At 39.6% G+C, this 15,901-nt stretch overlaps 1 protein-coding gene across 4 annotated transcripts in view; it reads right to left on the bottom strand.

Annotated features, from left to right (window-relative positions):
* Nucleotides 1-15,901, bottom strand: part of HEATR1 (HEAT repeat containing 1) — a 40,680-nt gene that overhangs the window by 23,980 nt on the left and 799 nt on the right. For all 4 annotated transcript variants that reach the window (XR_008238094.1, XR_008238095.1, XM_052806835.1 and 1 more), the window contains exons 3-17: nt 13,974-14,190; nt 12,892-13,033; nt 12,263-12,364; nt 11,198-11,338; nt 10,408-10,619; nt 9,516-9,649; nt 8,582-8,690; nt 8,120-8,230; nt 7,549-7,666; nt 5,629-5,736; nt 5,118-5,213; nt 4,014-4,102; nt 3,503-3,714; nt 3,112-3,233; nt 2,376-2,573 (exon numbers count right to left, since the gene is read on the bottom strand). Coding sequence is in view for 2 of the 4 variants with exons in the window: in XM_052806835.1 (XP_052662795.1) it covers nt 2,376-2,573; nt 3,112-3,233; nt 3,503-3,714; nt 4,014-4,102; nt 5,118-5,213; nt 5,629-5,736; nt 7,549-7,666; nt 8,120-8,230; nt 8,582-8,690; nt 9,516-9,649; nt 10,408-10,619; nt 11,198-11,338; nt 12,263-12,364; nt 12,892-13,033; nt 13,974-14,190 (2,111 nt within the window). In the remaining 2 variants the exon portion in view is untranslated. The remainder of the gene's footprint in view (nt 1-2,375; nt 2,574-3,111; nt 3,234-3,502; nt 3,715-4,013; nt 4,103-5,117; nt 5,214-5,628; nt 5,737-7,548; nt 7,667-8,119; nt 8,231-8,581; nt 8,691-9,515; nt 9,650-10,407; nt 10,620-11,197; nt 11,339-12,262; nt 12,365-12,891; nt 13,034-13,973; nt 14,191-15,901) is intronic.

The following is a 15,901-nucleotide window of genomic DNA, read 5'->3' as shown; positions in this document are numbered from 1 at the left end:
AACCCTGGCTGAATGCCAGGTGCCCACCAGAGCCATTCTATCACTCCCCCTCCTTCTCAGCTGGAGAGGGGAGAGAAAATATAACAAAGAGCTTGTGGGTCGACATAAGGACAGGAGAGATCACTCACCAATTACTGTCACGGGCAAAACAGACTCAGCTTGGGGAAAATTAACTCAATTTATTACAAATCAACCAGAGTAGGGTAATGAGAAATAAACCCAAATCTCAGAACACCTTCCCTCCACCCCTCCCTTCTTCCTGGGCACAACTTCACTCCTGGATTCTCTACCAACCCCCGAGCGGCACAGGGGGACGGGGATGGGGTTTACGGTCAGTTCATCACACGTTATTTTCTGCCACTTCATCCTCCTCAGGGGGAGGACTCATCACACTCTTCCCCTGCTCCAGCGTGGGGTCCCACCCACAGGAGACAGTCCTCCATGAACTTCTCCAACATGGGTCCTTCCCACGGGCTGCAGTTCTTCACGAACTGCTCCAGCATGGGTCCTTTCCATGGTGTGCAGTCCTTCAGGCACAGACTGCTCCAGCGTGGGCCCCCCACGAGGTCACAAGTCCTGCCAGAAAACCTGCTCCATGGGCTCCTCTCTCCACAGATCCGCAGGTCCTGCCAGGAGCCTGCTCCAGCGCGGGGTTCCCATGGGGTCACAGCCTCCTTCGGGAACCCACCTGCTCCGGCATGGGGTCCTCCCCGGGCTGCAGGTGGATATCTGCTCCACCGTGGACCTCCATGGACTGCAGGGGGACAGCCTGCCTCACCATGGTCTTCCCCACGGGCTGCAGGGGAATCTCTGCTCTGGCGCCTGGAGCACCTCCTCCCCCTCCTTCTTCACTGACCTTGGTGTCTGCAGGGTTGTTTCTCTTACATGTTCTCACTCCTCTCTCCGGCTGCCGAATTCTCTGCGTCCCGCAACTTTTTTTTTCCTTCTTAAAAATGTTATCACAGAGGCGTTACCACTATCGCTGATGGGCTCGGCCTTGGCTGGCGGCGGGTCCGTCTTAGAGCCGGCTGGTATGGGCTCTCTCGAACACAGGGGAAGCTTCCAGCAGCTTCTTACAGAAGCCACCCCTGTAACCCCCCCCCCGCTACCAAAACCTTGCCACACAAAGCCAATACAGTGTGTGTGAGGGAATGCACACACAGAAACACAGCCCTGCTCACATGGGTTTCTTATGCGTGAAAAAAAGAACAAACTGTTTCAACAACAAAATAAATCAAGAAAATCCCAATGGGAAATATGCATAAAAATAAAACAAAAAAAGGTAGCAGAAAGATGCAGAAATACTCTTTCTGAACATTGTTCCTGCCCCTGTGATGGCTCCTCCTTCTGCCTCCATGTTACCCCGCTCAACAAGTCTCAATACAACTGCTTATGGAGCTGCACAATAAACCAAAACCCATCCAATTCAGGAACAACACTTTCAATATTGTTGCAAGGATTTGCTTGAGGTTGCAATTCATAGAATCATAGGATCACAGAATGGTTTGGATTGGAAGGGATCTTCAAAGCTCATCTAGTCCAACACCCCTGCCATGGGCAGGGACACCTTTCACTAGATCGGGTTGCTCAAAACCTTGCTGAATCTGACCATGAACACTTCCAGGAATGGAGCATCCACAACTTCTCTGGGCAACCTGTTCCAGTGCCTCACCACCCTCATAGTATAGAATTTCTTCCTTCTATCCAAGCTAAATTTACCCTCTTTTAGTTTAAAACCATTGGCCCTTGTCCTATCACTATAGTCCCTGGTAAAAAGTCTCTCTCCATCTTTCTTATAGGCCCCCTGTAAGTACTGGAAGACTGCACTAAAGTCTCCCTGAAGCCTTCTCTTCTCCAGGCTGAACAACCCCAATTCAGCCTTTCTTCATAGGAGAGGTGTTCCAGCTCTCTGCCCATTTTCCTAGCCCTGCTCTAGAACTGCTCTTAGCGTAAGCTCTTTTTCATACTCAGCTGCATTTCTTCTTTCCCGTACTGAACAAGCCAGCGAAACCTTTACTCAATGACTAAGAACCCTGATACTCCTAAGCCAAACAATGACACATGATGCCACAGGGTAGCTGGCAGAAAGGCTCCAAACTTTGTGCCAAGGCCACAGCACTGAAACATTGCATCGGTTGGTGGGATGCTAGCCTAAAGCTCTGGAATTCTTAATTTTTTAATGCAGACTCACTACAGTGGTAAAATGCTAATCTTAATGGCAGCTTCTAGTACTGCTGCCAAGTGTGTGGTTTTGCTCTGAAAAGAAATGAAGGCGAGATTCTCAGTCCTCAAGGTTTCTGAACTTCTTGTTCTCCAGTAAAACAAGATTTCTCCATTACAAAGAAAATGCCCCCTCCAAACTGTTTACATCTTACCTCTGCAGGATCACAAGCTCTGAGATTTTTTATTTTTTTATCCAAGAAACAGAAGACTTTGATAGCCACTGAAAAATAACTTTCCTTCATCTGTGTATTGCAGCAGCACTGAACAAGCACTGAACCAATTATATGAGTAGTTACTTTCTGGCTCACACTGTCAGATTCCGTTTCAGCAACGAGTATCAGACCATCAACCTTAGAGAAGTGAATGGAGGAAAAACAACAACAAAAAGTCTGTAAGACAGTGGGACTTCACTATGACTTTACACCATTTTTCATTTGCATATCCAGTTAAATCCTTGTTACTTTCTATCATCGGTAACAAGTTACTGTCTGCTGTAATGGTGCTCTTTGGAACCTGGGAACGCACAAACATCTGTTTCTATGAACTACCCACAGGTATACTTGTTTATTCTCCAGAATTTTTTTTCAGTAAACTAAAAATTCCTGGAATTTAGTTACACCAATCATTTGTCCACGTAATAGCTTCACTTCTTTTCGTTATGTTAAGGTAGAAACCTGTTTTATCTAGATTGTATTGGGGTTTGTTATTCAATACATACATATTTGCCTAGCAGCTTGATGATAGCATACTAATGCTAAGAAAAGCATATACAAAGTTTTTCTGTATCAGGTTCTTTTATTCTTCTATATCACATACCTACATCACATCACTACAGTGACCACCTGGAAAGTCAGATCTCTTAAGGTTAGGGTAGCATGGTACACATACCATCTGCAATAGTAAGGAAGGGTCCCCTGAAGTCATGTTTTTAGAAAACAGCAGAATCATTTTCTTGTTGGCCACTCCAATCAACTCTGCAGACTTGCTAGATTTAATTGCCTCTTCAAGAGCTATTCCAAGGAAAAAAATAATCGGACAATTTAGGTATACAAATCACATATTAAAACACTGGTGGCTCAATAATATTTAGAAACAGTCAGAAACATACTAGACAATTTCTTCATCTTTTCAAAGAGATTTTTAAAGAACTCCATTCACACTCAAAGCATGATAGTTTGTTAATAACAGCCAGTCTCCTTCAATAAGTGTTTAGGTTCAATAAGGATGACGTCCTAAATTGTCACAATTTTTATCAAATTAGTTACGATTCATGCTTTACCTTCTGGCCAACCTTTCAGTAAAGGGTGTAAGGAGCAGAGATCAGATTCTGACAGACAAACAGCCATTTTCCAGTCTGAAGACTTTGAATTTGCATTAGTGATTACCATAAAAGGTAACAACCGCATTACTGCTTCATCTAATAGTTCTTTTTTCTCTTTCAAAATCTCCTCTTTGACTAAAATTTTTATTGCTCGCTCCAGAACCTTGTACCTAAAAGAGAACAAGTCATGTTGAAAACCCATTGCTCAATGATACCAGCAACATTTCTTCCGATTTGTTCTCCATTTTCCATGGTGATTTTCTGAATCCAAATAGCAGCGAGAACAAATAAGGAATTCATGGGAAATGGTATGCAAATAATTGAACCTTTCTCTTCTAACTCAGCATAGATATAGCGTAACAAAAAGTATTTGAAGGGAAAAGCAGTTTTGAAAGTATTCTTTAGAGTTACTTTTAAAAAATTTAATTTATACAGAAAGAATGTAGACTGAAAAAAGTCACAAACATACCACTTTCCATCCTTTGAAAGATCAACTCTCTGGAAGATGTTCAAAAGACTTGATACTACTACTTCTGGATTGACTTGTTTCCTGAAAATCTAAAAAGTAATCAAGAAAAAGAAATGAGAGCATAATAAAATACAATATAATTTACCATATCATAATGGAAAATGCATCTGCTATACCAAGTGGAAACGGGGATCAAACATCACTAATTGCATTCCTATTGATGATTATGTAATAAAAAGGTAATAAAAAATTATCAGGGGAAACTGAAGTTATAAGGCTGCCCAGTATGCCCTCTTCATATGCTAAAGTACAGAGAATTTATTGAATGCAGAAAAGTTTGGTAGAATTGATAAACAATAAGCAAAACACTTTGTAATTAAGAATTGCTTTTACTTTACATAGCATCTGTATGACAAAGGTATAAGGCACATTAACAAAAGTTACTAAAGTTTAAAGAAGCACTCACGTGCTTCTATTCCTAATTTTTAGTGATTGAGAATGAATGAACACGCAAGACCAATTATACTACTGCTAATAATATTCTCCACTACTACTAGCAGAAGCAATAAAGAAAGACTGTTACTCTAGCTGGAAACAATCAGTACAATGCATACCAGAGTCCTATCCAGTAAACCTGAGCTGGAGTTTAGGACTTGGCCACTATCAACTGACCAAGTGACTCTCATACGGAAAAACTCAACTGAGCACTTCTCACTAGCGTAATGACTTGTCATGGCACCATTTTCCATCCAAAAGGCAGATAACATGGCTTGCGTTTTTATAGAAAAATGTACAGGATAAGCAGAAAGCACACTTCAAATAATAATCAAAGATTAAAATATGCTTTAGTAGCTACATAAAAAAACATCAATAAGTTCAGATTAACTGCAACCACTTTGGGAAAGATTAGGAAGCAGAAATCTGGGGAGGAATTGTGAGGTGGTAAACAACACAAGCCTCCTAAATTTGTGTTACTTCATCCTGTTAAAGGACAAAAGCTGTACACTAAGGACATGAGTAGAAGGACAATTACAAAGAATACATTCCAGACACATATTCAAAACCAGCTAAAATCTCACCTAACATATCAAGATACAGACTTACCTCCAAAGAACTGAGAGCAGACATTACAACATCTCTGTTGTCATCCCTGAGCCGACCAAAAATTGCTTCTTCTATGAAAGACTGATCAAAGCCTTCCTGAAAAAACAAAGGAAAAGAGCCAAAGGGAAAAAAAAAATCATTTGTTGGTAGCACAATTTACAGGCTTTTAATGAAATATCTGAATCGTAGTACAAGAAAAGCAGTTAACATCATCTAAATTAAACCTCACAGGCAGACTAACTTTCAACAACAAAAGAAGGAAAACCAGGAGAATCCATTAACTTAGATTTTATCTTAGACTACAAGCAGCTTAATAAACAAGAACTATATCCAGGCTCCAGAATACAGGAAAATGGTGACAGAAGCCTACTGAAAACACCATGAAAAACAGTGAGGATGACATAAATAGTTTAACGTACCACTCATCTTCAACTGATATGTCTGGCAAACAGCTTTTTGAAGACATTATGTGTTAAGTCAGTTCTGTAAGTGAGAGATTCAGGACACAAACCTTTGATGTTTCAATAACATCTTTCAAATGCTGAAGAGCCAGAACCCGCACAGCTGGCTGAGGATGATTCAAACTAAGCAGTAGGGAGGTATCAGAGTCTTCCAGAAACTGAAATACAGATTTCAGAGTGACTCACTGCATGTTAAAAATACTTTAAGTATATATAAGGATAATGGGAGAAATTCTTTCAGCAATTTTTTGTACCAGAAGAAAATCTGTATAATTCAGACCCCAAAAGCATCAATTACAGAATAATGACGTTTTTTAACTGCTTCAAATTTGGTCATCTTCACTTTAGCAGACAGTTTTTGGAATATAGCTTGAAAAGTACAGTAAGCCACAGACGCCTTTTTGTCCTAGAAAAGCACTACCCTTATCTAAGGATTCTGAGAAAGCTCTAGTGACAATGTCAGTGTGACAGAGCACAGATAGAAACTGTTAAAAAGGCATCCCTGCCAGTCCAACTGCATGCACTTATCTCAGGAACCTTAAAGGCTAGAAGAGTCATATGCCTTTGTTCTGCATGCCTTCTTTTTCTGGTAATCCACTTGTTATTCAGTCACAGAATCTGTGCCGTTGTTAAATCAGTACAAAAACACATGAAGCACTTCTTTATGTAGTTTATCATCTTCTCCTAAGTGCTTTCGGTCTTTCGATCATTGCAAACAACAGCCATAATACTAACCATCTCTTAATAATAAATTCCTTGGACAGATCTGTTGCACTCATGGTTATTCTGTGTTAGGCTGAGTTTCAATTGCTCTTCAGAAATGGCACAGGAAGAACTCTGCAGTCACTCTATTCTTCCATGTTACCAACTGTAAACATTCATAAAATCAATGCAACAAAAACGACCAAGTCACCTTCACTCAACAGTGATAAAGTTGTTTGTCAACTTTCCTAAAACAGATGCCTCTGACACTGACAAAATCTTTAAGTAAGATGAGACCTTGCTGGGCACCACCATGTTGTCACTATCAACCACTACAGTATATGTAGTGGCCATGTTCCTAAGAAAAAAAGTATTGATAGCAATCGGGGCAGGTGGAAATGCATAAATTTTAACCATGAAAAAAAGCTCACAGTCATCACCCTTCATGATAAACATGAACTTAAAAGATCTGATAGCTTTTGATTTTACCACCGTTTTGATCAAGGCCCTCCGCCCCCCCGCCCCAAATCATATTTACATAAGTTGGGTTGTTTTGGTTTGTTGGGGTTTTTTTTTTGGTTTGTGGTTTGGTTTTTTTTTTTTTTGGTGGGAGTGGTAGATATTTTGTTCATGTTGTGAGCTGGTAACTAAGCACCACACAGCCACTCGCTTACTCTCTCTCCACCCAGTGGGATGGGGGAGAGAATTGGTAAAAAGTAAAACTTATAGGTTGAAATAAAGACAGTTTATAAGGACAGAAAGGAAGAAACAAATAATGCTAATGCTAACGCTAATAATAGTAATAGAATTGGAATATACAAAACAAGTGATGCACAATGCAGTTGCTCACCACCCACCGACTGATGCCCAGTTAGTTCTCAAGCAGCGATCCCTCCCAGCCCCACTCCCCCCAGTTTATATACCAGGCATGACATCCCATGGTATGGAATATCCCTTTGGCCAGTTTGGGTCAGCTGTCCTGGCTGTGTCCCCTTCTTGCTGGCTGGGCAAGAGAGGCTGAAAACTCCTTGACTTAGTCTAAACACTACTTAGCAACAACTGAAAACATCAGTGTGTTATCAACATTCTTCTCATACTGAACGCAAAACATAACACTATACCAACTACTAGAAAGAAAAGTAACTCTATCCCAGCCAAAACCAGGACAGTTTAGAAAGAGGAAGAGAGAGCAGAATTTTCCCAAAATATCAGCCTTCTGACAGTATAACCAGGTAAGAGCTAGGATCACGAGCTGAGCTTCTACCTACCTTGTATTTGCCACAGCTTAATGAAAGAGAAATAAATTGGTGAAAAAGATTTTGGTCAGCCTCATCTGTGCAATCTTCCAGGTGCTTCTCCAACACAGAGTCTAAGGCTTTAGGATACCTGCCAACAGACAAAACCCCCAACATTTTCCACAGAGCATTACAGAAGAACATGTATTTACTAGAGAAATACAGGGAAATACAAGGAAGGTGCATGCACACGCACTCATCTGAACCAGCTATTTTAAGTAGCTTTACAAAGGCAATCAAAGATTATGTCTTAACACAGATGAACAATATGCAGACCACTAGGATAAATAATGAGCAGAAAAGGTCATGCTACACAGCAAACACCTGTACAAAGCCAGTAGGTCTGTGTCCAAGTGTTACAGTCATAACAAAATATGTAAGGACAGATCAGTAAAATAAAATTTGCACAAAGATTAGGAGTCAGTTATTTTTACTCTATTTATTTGGGCAAGAATATTGTGCTTACTACACCCAATAAGCCAAGATCATAGTTAACATCATCACTCTACAGACTGTTGGTCTGTCATAGAAAAACGGAACTTACTTTCTCTCAAGAAGTCTGATAAGAGGAAGCATCTTTTGATTGAGTGCAGCCATTTTGGTGGGATTAGATTCAATCTCTGTACCACAGGAGATAAACTCTTCAAGAAACTTGCTAAAATTACAAACAATAGAAAAAGCCACCATTTTTTGGATAGTACAGTTTCCATTAACATTACAAAGCACACTGCTAAACAGGTTAGGATTAATATGCATTACTTATTGCAAGTACAGATTTGCTCCCAGCCTGAAGTTTCACTCTGTCCCACAAGTACTCCCACAAGTGCTAAAAGCATGGCTCTTCTGGATTACTGAATGTTTCACTTTCAAAATCCAGGTTTGGAGCTAATTTAGGAACTCAGAAAAAAATGCTCATACAATGCTAATACCATTGTCAGGAATTAGTTGTTATTAAACCAGAAATGACAGTAGTACTGCAGAAGAAAAATAATCAAAGTTAACTCACGAAGCCAGCAGGTGATCTAAATCCTTTTCCAGTGGTATACTCTGAAGAATAGCTTCAAGATGTTGGATGTATATCTGATTCTGTGTCTCCTCAGGTTCTTCTTGTTCATCTAAGGACAACATATAATCATAAAAAATGAGCAATAGTTTGAGAATAACTCCTTCATACTGATTAAAGCTAATAGCTTGTACAGGCACCATCATTTGGTGAACCAAGCACACAACCTGAAGACCACAATGTTCATTGATTACCAGCACTAACTGTCTGTGAGCTGCTAGCAATGCTTTATACCAATGTAATTTAAATGCCAAAGGCTGTATTGCTACCAATAAATTTAAGAATGCTTTGGAATATTCCAGATGTGCTACCACAACCTGTGCCAGCAACTCCCTACAGCATTTCTTGGCATGAATCCGGACCTTTTCAACAACAGAGCTTTCCCAGTCATGATTTGGCAGTTACAAGTCCACAGTGCAAACAGACTCAGCAGTGCAGACACAGGCTACTGCTGCATGCCAGTCAGCCTTGCTGTCCCAGACTGTTCCCAGGCACATTTAATTCGTCAGGTAAACACAGATCTCCACTACTTAAACTACATATGGAGTACATGTAATCTACCTAAAAATGATTTTGCAGTACTACAATACATCTCTAAGAGTCAGAAATTTCCTACATGAAAATTAAGTTACTGCTGAAATACTGCAAATCAACATTTAAATCAAAGCGATATAGATATAACAATGCCTAAAATAGCCTCCTCTGTAGGGTCTGGGAAAAGAAAAAAAGGAACACATGCACAAAAGCTCAATCAGGTCTTCACAAGTATTGGCGCAGTTTTAATGGCAGAAGCAACTAAAATTACACGGCTACAACACTGATCACAGCCATTTGTCCTTAAGACTCAACAAAATTGTAAAAATGTATGCTAACTTACCCATATCACTTTTCATGACAGTGCAAACAAGGTGAGGCAACAGGTAACGCAGAAGAGGAGAGACATCATAGTCTGCTGAAAGGCCTTGCAAAAGTGTTACCAGTTCTGGGGTTTTGCACAGATAATTAAACGGCCTGCACAATGGAACCAGGAAATAATAATAAAAATAAAAGTATGTATGTTCATCTGGGTTACCAACACTTGCAAACCACACAGACTTCATAAGGATTCAACTGTCAGCATCAAGTAACAGCTGCATTGTAAACAAATGCTGAAAAGATTCAAGGGTTTCCACTTGCTTATTGCCAGAGGTTTATTGGTGCATTTAATGTCCAAGAAGAAAAAGCACTAACCATATCAGAGTAAGGCAGACAGATTGATGGGAATGAAATACTACATATACTTCCAGAAGAACACCTGACTTGTGGGACCAAAGAAGTGGTGGTATAAAACCACTTACACGTCAGGTGTCAAACTATATGAACTCAAAGCCCTTCCACTGAAGGAACAGAACTTCTTTTTTCCAAGCTATTCAAATAACCTCAAATTTGCACTACCATTATTATGCTGGCTTCTCTTCCAGGATTCCCACTTTCAAAAAAACCTCTTACTGGCAGGGTTCAGTTTTGCACACTGACAGCAATCCTTTACTGAGGGAAGTGGCAGGAGAGGCACCAAAAGATGACAGACTCGCACCACTGAGACTCCTTAGCTGTGGTGAGCACACAAATTTTCAAAGTAAGCCAAAGAAACTTGGGAGCCCTTTGAAACGTCAAGTACCAAAATTTCAAATAAGAAAGTATCCCTTCAGTGAGAAGGATAAAAAAATCCAAATTATCAAAGTGCAGCCTGAGCTTTTAAAAAGTGGGAAACTCAATTCATGTAGACTTACTTCTTCCCAAGTTTGTCTCCTTTCTGAGTTTGTAGAAGTAGGTTCAAGCATGCCACGCCGTCCCTGACTAATGAGGGCACTTTAGATAGCGTCTTGCTTATCTGTAACATCAAGGAATGCACCAAGGAAGTCTCCACTGTCACTTTTACTGTCATCTGGCAGATTATCATGTATGTTGCAGCTCTGTAATCCTGTATAGAAGATTTCAAGCCCTAGGAAAAGAGATAAAGGTGGATTTTTAACACACACGAATTAAAAAAAGAGTCCATTAACATAAAAATAATTTCTTTCTCACATCCATGGAATTACACCACCTTCTTCTCCATGTGTTAATTTTTAAGGGATCTATAAATTTAACTTTGAAAAAGAAAAAGCTGTCATGCAGGGTGCACACACACAGAAGACACATTCACTAACTGCTGCTCTGTCTGTTAACAGAGCAACAATCCTGGAGGAAAGAGGATATTAAAGCAGGCTGTCCACCCTGACTCTATTTCCTCATTGTTTAGCACGACAAGTCTCTAAGGCAAAGAGGTTCATTCAAACTGTATCCAATTCTCACAGCTCCATTCCTCATGCGGAGTAGGAAATAGAGTTCTTAAAGTGCTCATCTGAGGCGTGAAAAATCATTATTATTCATGGACCTTCACCTGCCTGATGTTTCAAAGTGTGCTAAGAGCGGTACGATACATTGCACATACAACGTCCCTCTTAAATGTTATCTGCAGACGCATGTCCGCAGAACACAGTACACTTCATCACACAGGAAGGAAAACAAAGCTTCATGTACCTTTTGGATGTAAGGGAGCAGCATAGAGACTATACTGTCTGTTATCTTCTCTGCAGCTCCAAGAGCTGATACAATGGTGGAGGCATAAAACACAAGAAGAACTCTCAGTTGAGCTGAGTTGCCAGGACACTCTGAAAAGACCTGGACCACAGAAAAATCAGTTGTTCAGACATCAGGAAAAGTGGAAATGCACATACGGCTTCCCCCCAAACCAGCAAAATCTCAAAACTCCAGCATGTAAGCTCTACCAGCTCCTGCTGGCACAACTTAAGTCATCACCTCCTCCTAGAAGCAACCCTCAGAGGTTACTGCTCCCCCTTGCAGACAAGGTAGAGGGAAATGGGTGCTGCTCCTCAGCTACTGTAGTTAATCATAATAAGGTAATCTAAATCACTTGTGATTTTGGTGTAATGCTCAAGACTGAGAACCAGACAGCCGAGAAGCTGACTGGTATATGTTTAATACCCCCTACTACATCTGTGAACAAACCCTATTATTGTGCGTGCTTTGCTTAGTTTGACAGTACATGCATTCTAGTTCTCTAAATAATTGGAACTGTCCTACATCTTACCCTTCTGAGACTATAAAACTAGCACTCTACTTGACATTAACTGAAAAAACAAATAAATCCGCTCACCTTCTAACATTCTCAAATTCAACTTCTCATTAATATTGGAAGACATACATTTAAAACACCCATGACAACCCCCAAAAAGAGATCCCCCAAATCAAAGCACAGTTACAAACCAATAGCAGGAATGATTTTATAAAATAAATTAAGAGAATGAAGTATTTTGAAGCAATACAGTATCTTTAAGTAATACAGTATTGCCAAATTGTTCTGCCATGGCTCATTGGTTCTCAGCCACTTCCTTGCAAGAATTTCTGACAGACTGTCATCTATACAAATAATAAGAAAAGAAATCGTCAATGGTTACTAATAAATTACTCCTTTTACTATTTGATATGTAATTCAAAATATTAGTAAATAGCATAATACTATACAAATACAAAGATGGGGAAAACCAAGTGACAACAAACAATTTTCTAGAATAAATGAACAACCTTCACAGATTTTGCCACCAGCCTGCAGATGAAATCCATGAAATCCAGGTTTTTGTAGCAGTGTGTAATGACAGTGCCCCTTGCCAGTGGGACTCCAGGTTTCTTTACACGGTAAAAAAAGTAAAATTAGAACACTCAAGGATAAAGTGAAGCACCCAAAGTAAAAATTAATATAATCTCTAAATTAATCCTACCAATCAGTTAACATCATTTAAACTGAAATAAGTAATGGAAACCCACACACTTCTCTGGAATTTTTTGTATCTACACTAAGACAGGAGATAAAGAGCATTACATATAATCTATATTCAAATAAACATATATTTTAGTAATTGACATATCTTCTTAGCAGTAGCAAATACTTGCATGTTAAAAGCATACTTTAACTTTGCCAAAACAAGGAGTAATTACAATCAAAGCTTTTTATAATTAGCTTTATATTTAAAGAAAGATGGCAGAAACAACAGGTGGGCAACCAGGCTCCACCCCTGCAATTAAATCTTTCAGTACAGTTCTACAACTAACCACATGAACAGGTGGGCCATACTCATAAACCTAGTAACAGAGTCAAGATATTGTTAATAAAGTCCCTCATGTTTCTCCCAGCTTGCATCTGTTAAATACTTCACCCTTATTGGATCCATCCAATGCCATTTATGAGTTGGGCTGCTTATATTTAAAAGTTGAATAACTCTCACAAAGAGTTTAGTCTCATGATATGGCAGAACACAACCAATCAAACTATCTTGATTGTAGAGATGGATGTGAAATCTAAGGAAAAAGCATATATATACCGTTAAAAATCATCTGCAAGTCCAAAAAAAAGACCCAGCCACGTTCTTCTTAGAACACCTAGTTTACTTGCTTTTAAGCAAGACGAGATGATTGTCATACTGACTTAGACATATGGTCCACCTACAGTCGAGAATCCCAAGGTGGCTTCTAGCCTATATGTACTAGAGGAAAGAAACAGTGCTAGCTATTTTTTCCCTCACTCTCAATAATTTTAGGTCCCTATAGGACTTAAGATTATTTTAGTTTCTTCTGCATAGATTTCAATATTAAACCAGACATTACAATAATCTAGTATGAATTTCAGTATAATACATATATAAAAAAAATTTGATTCAAAGGTTGTATCAACAAAATCACCCACTCCTTCATGACATGAAATATTACACTTTCTGCATCTGGATAGGTTAATTTATATAAATAAATATAACATCACTTCACAAAATACTTCGTTTGTTTTTTCTTCACACCTTCTTACATAACCCTGAAATAAGAATACTCAGCTCATGTTATAATACAAGGGCATGCTATTCATGGTTCACAGCTAATATTGAAAATTAGCTATTTTACACAGCCCATTTCTAAAAGCATATTACATAAATGTCTCTCTAGGTCCTCTGCAAGATGGCTAGAGCTGGGCAAACTTGGTGAAAGCCAGGCAAGGAAACAATTGCTTTTATACAGAATATCATGACAGATAAAATTTTTCACATAAATTTGTCAAAAGACAAAAATCTAATTGGCAAAAAGGAACATCTGGCCCCATAAAGACTAAGCCCAAATGGATGTTTTTAACATTTTAACCTGTATTTTCAGAAAACTAAAGTAAAATTATTCAAAATTTCTTTCACTGGGGAAAAAAAAATCTGGCATTTCTAGTAGCCTTATCTATTGACATGTAGGATATTCAGTGGATTACCTGTGAATTAGCCATTCAAGGCACTTCTGGGCTGGCTTAAGCATAAAGTAAGGGGACAGGTGAATCAGGAACAATGAAATATTCTTATTCAGCTGCTGATTTACTGCTTTAGACTGAACACTGCGTTCCAGGCCTTTCGATGTGGAACTAAACAAACTGGACTGGAACACTTCAAATGAAGGATCAATCCCCATCAGCTCTTCTAAGCCAGTGCATCCTGTGGAAAAAAATGGAAGAATGCTTTAAATGCAGCAGTTTTATTCAGCAGTCCTACTCATCTACCTCCTCACTGGCATATCCAACTTCTTTGCTGTACTGGTATATGTCATCCTCATTAAGCAAACCAAACCAAACAGTAAACAGGTCTAAGTCCAAAACTTTTGCTACACTTAAAGTATTTCTTCAATGATGAAGAAAAAGAACATTAACAAGGATCAGCAGTGCGCTCTTGCAGCAATGAAGGCCAGCAGCATCCTGGGCTGTATTAGCGAGAGCATAGCCAGCAGGCTGAGGGGAGGTGAGCTGTCCCCTCCATTTGTGAAACTGCATCTGGAGTACTGTGTACAATTTTGAGCTCATCAGTAGAAGAAAAACATTGCCATCTGGGTGTGAGTCCAGCAGAGGAACACCAAGACATTCAGGGGACTGGAAAATAACATACAAGGAAAAGGAGGAACTGGGTTTGTTCCGTCTGGAGAAGAGAGAGTCAAAAGGAAATCTTCCTGCTGTCTGCAAGTACTTAATGGGACATAGTGTAGGTTACGAAGAAGATGGAGCCAGACTCTTCTCTGAGATGCACAATAGAAGGATGGGAGGCAACAGATGCAAGCTGGAACACAGGAAATTCCAAGTCAACGTATGGATTGATTTTTTTTTTTTTTTGAACACTGGGGTGGTCAAACACTGGATCAGAGGCCCAATATTGGATCAGAGACCATAAAACCTCCATTCTCAAACTCAGCCGAACAAAGGCCTGAACAACCCGTGCTAACTAGCCCTGTGCTCAGTTGGGTTAGTACCAAATGACCTTCAGAGGTCTCTTCCAGCCAAAATTATTCTATGGTTTTACACAGATGAAGCAAGCAAAGGTACCTCTTTGAATAAATTAAAATACAATATTCCATGTACACCACTGGAAAACCATTGGAATGATTTCTTTCTTTTATACAAGCTTGTAAATATTAATGGCTAAGCACAAAGCAGACAAACTCAGCTGAAACAAAGAAACCAGGCAGCTGGCTGAAATATGGGAGAAATAAATGATTACATGCAGCACTTCTATAGTAACTATTTAAGAAACTAAAAAATACTCTGTGTTGCATCAAAGACATATATATCTACAATCTTGTTACTTAAAACTGATATACAATATCAATCTTTCTGTTTTTAGAAAACAGCTTTCTTATTCAAGAACTATCACATTCCTGGGAAAAGTTCTCTATCAAAAACGGACAGAGATAAGCACAAAGGCTATGAAGTGTGCAAACACAGCAACGGTTTCTGCCACTTTACATTATTTGTGGCCATAATGTTACCAAAGAACGGGGTGTCAGCACATTTTCATTAAATCACAGCGTTCAGGCTGGAAGGGATGTTGGTGATCCTTTAGTCCAAGGGTCTGCTCAAAGCAGGGTTAGCCCTGAAATCAGACCAGGTTGCTCAGGGCATTATCCAACCGGGGTTTTCAAAAGGACGGAGAGCACAACCTCCCTGGACAACCTGTTCAACTGCTTGACTGTCCTCACAGTGAAAAATCTTTTCCTTATATCCAGTTTGAACCTCTATTGTGTCAACCTATGTCCACTGTCTCCCGTCCTCCAGCCATGCATTCCTCTGGACAGCCTGACCCATATTCTTGAAACCTCTCCTCAGAGGTATTGGCAGGCTGCTGTTAGACCCCTCAAAGCCTTCCCTGCTCCACACTGAAG

Source organism: Harpia harpyja, chromosome 13 (genome assembly GCF_026419915.1).
Source record: "Harpia harpyja isolate bHarHar1 chromosome 13, bHarHar1 primary haplotype, whole genome shotgun sequence".
In the NCBI taxonomy this organism is placed as follows: Eukaryota; Metazoa; Chordata; class Aves; order Accipitriformes; family Accipitridae; genus Harpia; species Harpia harpyja.
The sequence above is the reverse complement of the archived record's forward strand: the minus strand, read 5'-3'. Positions and strand labels throughout refer to the sequence as shown.